General features: G+C 34.3%; 1 protein-coding gene across 1 annotated transcript; it reads right to left on the bottom strand.

Moving 5' to 3' along the window:
- Positions 1 to 400: 400 nt before the first annotated feature.
- LOC104881379 (UPF0481 protein At3g47200-like) lies at positions 401 to 1894 on the bottom strand. The gene has a single exon (XM_010661487.3). The coding sequence runs from the start codon at positions 1892 to 1894 to the stop codon at positions 401 to 403; it is 1494 nt and encodes a 497-aa protein (XP_010659789.1).
- Between the last annotated feature and the right edge of the window lie 1462 nt (positions 1895 to 3356).

Below are 3356 nucleotides of genomic sequence, written 5' to 3'. Positions count from 1 at the left end.
ATTATTTTTCAATATGTAGTATTTTAAAATTTTATTTTTAAAAGTACCGTACTTTTATAAAAAAAAAAAATTTCCAATATTCAATCCCATCCCATCCACGAATTACATACTGGTAACTGAAAAATTTTCTGTGGATATTGTGTTATCTACTATCCCGGTCTATGAAAGAGAATACAAAGAAGGTAGCCGGAAATTGTGAGTTCAAACATATTATAGATTATAGCAAAACTCATGGGGAGGAAAAGACTAATAATATTGCATGCATGCATGAAATCCATTGATTCAACTTAACAGTGTATACATCTTTATCTGTCCAATTATACAATCTTCCATTTCTCAAACCTAAACACGCCAAACAAGAAAAAAACACATCACAGTCATAATTAACCCAATATATATATTAATTACCGGGAAGAGCGTAGTAGGTCTGAACCCCAGTAAGAAATAGTATCGAAACAGCTGCAATGAGAGCCGTGATAGTCCATGGAGACCTGAAATTGTTGTGAATGACTTCAGCTATCCAAGTTTTCCATCTCTTGTCGTAGTGTGTCTGAATACCAGCTTTCACATCTCCATAAGCATCGACAACTACCAAGTCATTGGTGATCTCGTTGAAAATTTGGGCCACCTCTTCATCGTTGCCGAGACAGTTGTAGAGAATGTGCTTAGATCTCAGCTCCTTGACATCGTCTGCATGATCAATGAGGTTGTCAAGGAAGCATATATAGGAAGTGACCCCATAGTCATCTGGGCCTTCTGGACACATTTCATAGGCTACCATGTTCAAGAACATGGGCTTCGTGGAGTCATCAATGGTTATTGGGGGAAGTTTCAGGTGGCCACAGAAGAAGTAGGATTTGAAAGAAATGTCTCTCAAGGAACTCGTTCTACTCGGCTTGAGATAGATCCCTGCAGCTTTAAGCTCCCTGATGCGTCGAAATGACTGCCAATTGTCTTGTTGTTTGCCTTTTTTCTCATCTTGCTGCTTTGGTTTGGGCTGACTCCCCCCATCTTCTCCTCCAGACGACAACGACGACTCTCCCTTTTTCTCAGCTTCTCGCTCTTGTTCGGTCTGACTCCCCACTTTTTTCTTGCTACTCCTTTTATACCTGCCTAGCAGAGCACTTCGCAAAAGGTCGAGGAGATGAGAGGGCTCTTCGTTTTCCTCTTGCAGCTGTATTTCTGTGGGCCTTCCGGTGTCAGTGACGAATTTTTTTATCGTCTCTTCCATTGGTGACCCATCATTGAATTTTGCCCCCTTAAAAATCAACTTGAGGACTCCAAAGGGAAGTTGGTTCTCCAGCAAGAACAAGTCCTGGTGCACAAAAGTAATCAAATGATCTTTAACATTCAAACCATGCAACTTACTCTGATTTCTTCTCGCTACACAGTGAATGAAATATAGTAAAAAACACCCATCCAGAAGCATCATCCAGGCGAGTGCCTCATCATCATACTCGTTTGTACTACAATCATAGCACTTCCTCACTGCCTCGATATTACTTTCAATATTTGTGTACAAAGCTCTGATGTCCTGGTTACTGTCAGCCAGGAATTTTTTGGCACATAGAGGCTTGATCATTTCCACTGGGTGAAGGTGGGACTTGCCATGGTGGTAAGGACCGAATGAAATTACCCTCGGTTCGTAGAATTTCTCGAAATCCTGGATCCCCCTCAGAATGTGAGGAACCTTTGGTATCCTTGGCCATTGAGTTTGAGATTGAGTCCTTTCTTCTGATTTTTCGACAGACCCAATCCAATTTTCCACCTTAGGACTGATTTCAATAATGTCAATCCTATGCTCCTTAGGTTCGGGGCCAGTTTCGCCACTGTTCCTGCTTGGTTGAGCGCCCTCCTTCTCTCCAACGTTCCTCCCTTTTTGCTGCTTTTCCATGGAAATGGATCACCACCTTGGTCTAATCACTGTTGCTGTGTTAATTGGTCCAGAAGATGTTAGTCTACTGCCAATGACTATCCTCAGCATCAACCAAAATGAATAGTTGAATCAGTGATGTCAGTGAACATTCACGTGTAATATTTTATTTAATTAGGCCAAATTTGTGAAAAGTTAGTCTGAAAGTCATTAGTTTAAATTCTTGTCTATTTACATGTGGAAACAAGGAATTTCAAAAATTAAATTTAAATTCAGCTATTAAATCATTTGAGATTGGAAAATTTTTGAAATTTGAATATTATAAGAATTAATTTTATTATTATAAGGTAATTATTAGAGAACCTTAGATAGAAAAACTTGATGAAATTTGTATTATGTCAAATGATTATAATAATTTTTTCAAAAGATATTTAATTTAATATTATAAAAAATCAATATAATTTTTAATTATTATTGGAATTCAACCTTATAAAATTATAAAAATGAAATTAAGATTAAATTATATTATATAAAAGGTCAATTGATTAAATATGAATATTATCATTTAGTAGATTTAATTTTTGAAAGGTTGATTTAATTGAGGTACAATTTACAAAAGAAGTAGATTAAATTAATTTCATTTTGAAGGATTGAGAATCTCATAATTGTAATTTTTAATCTTCAAATTTTCTTTAGATTAAATTGAAAGTTACAATTTGAATCTACCTGTTAAAAAGTTTTTAAACATATAAAAAAGAAATTCTCAAATTTAAAATCATTTTTAATTTTAAAATGTCCCTTTCCCATATTCTGAATATATCTTTGTCCTAGAAAATGGCTGGAACCAATGTGGTCCACATAAGTTCCATCTTGGCCCATCTATTATTAAAAAAAAAAAAAAAAAGAAGAGAGAGAAAAGAGAAAAAGAAAAAAAAAAAAAAAGAAAAGAAAAGAGAAAAAGAAAAAGAACAACCATATTCCTTAGTTTATTTAATTGAAACTATGCATTTCTTGAGTATAAGGAAACCTTTCCATATTCTAAAGGGAAAACACAATTGAGTAAAGCATTACTTAATTTATTCAATTGAATCTATGCATTTCTTGAGCATAAGGAAACCCCTTCCATATTCTAAAGGGAAAACACAATTGAGTAAAGCATTCCTCAATTTATTTAATTGAATCTATGCATTTCTTGAGTATAAGGAAACCCTTTCCATATTCAGAAAGGAAAAACACAATTTAGTAAGCATTCCTTAATTTATTCAATTGAATCTATACATTTCTTGAGCATAAGGAAACCCATCCATATTTTGAAATGAAAAACACAAATGAGTGTGCTTTACTTCTTGTCTATAATATGAAATATACCCTTTCCACCATGCAAGTCTCATATATATATATATATATATACATCTATTGTGAAAAACCATGACAAGGAATAATAATAGGGAGAAAAAAAGAAGAAAATGAAAACAAAATACAC

This window comes from Vitis vinifera, chromosome 14, assembly GCF_030704535.1.
Source record: "Vitis vinifera cultivar Pinot Noir 40024 chromosome 14, ASM3070453v1".
Lineage (NCBI taxonomy): Eukaryota > Viridiplantae > Streptophyta > Magnoliopsida > Vitales > Vitaceae > Vitis > Vitis vinifera.
The sequence above is the reverse complement of the archived record's forward strand: the minus strand, read 5'-3'. Positions and strand labels throughout refer to the sequence as shown.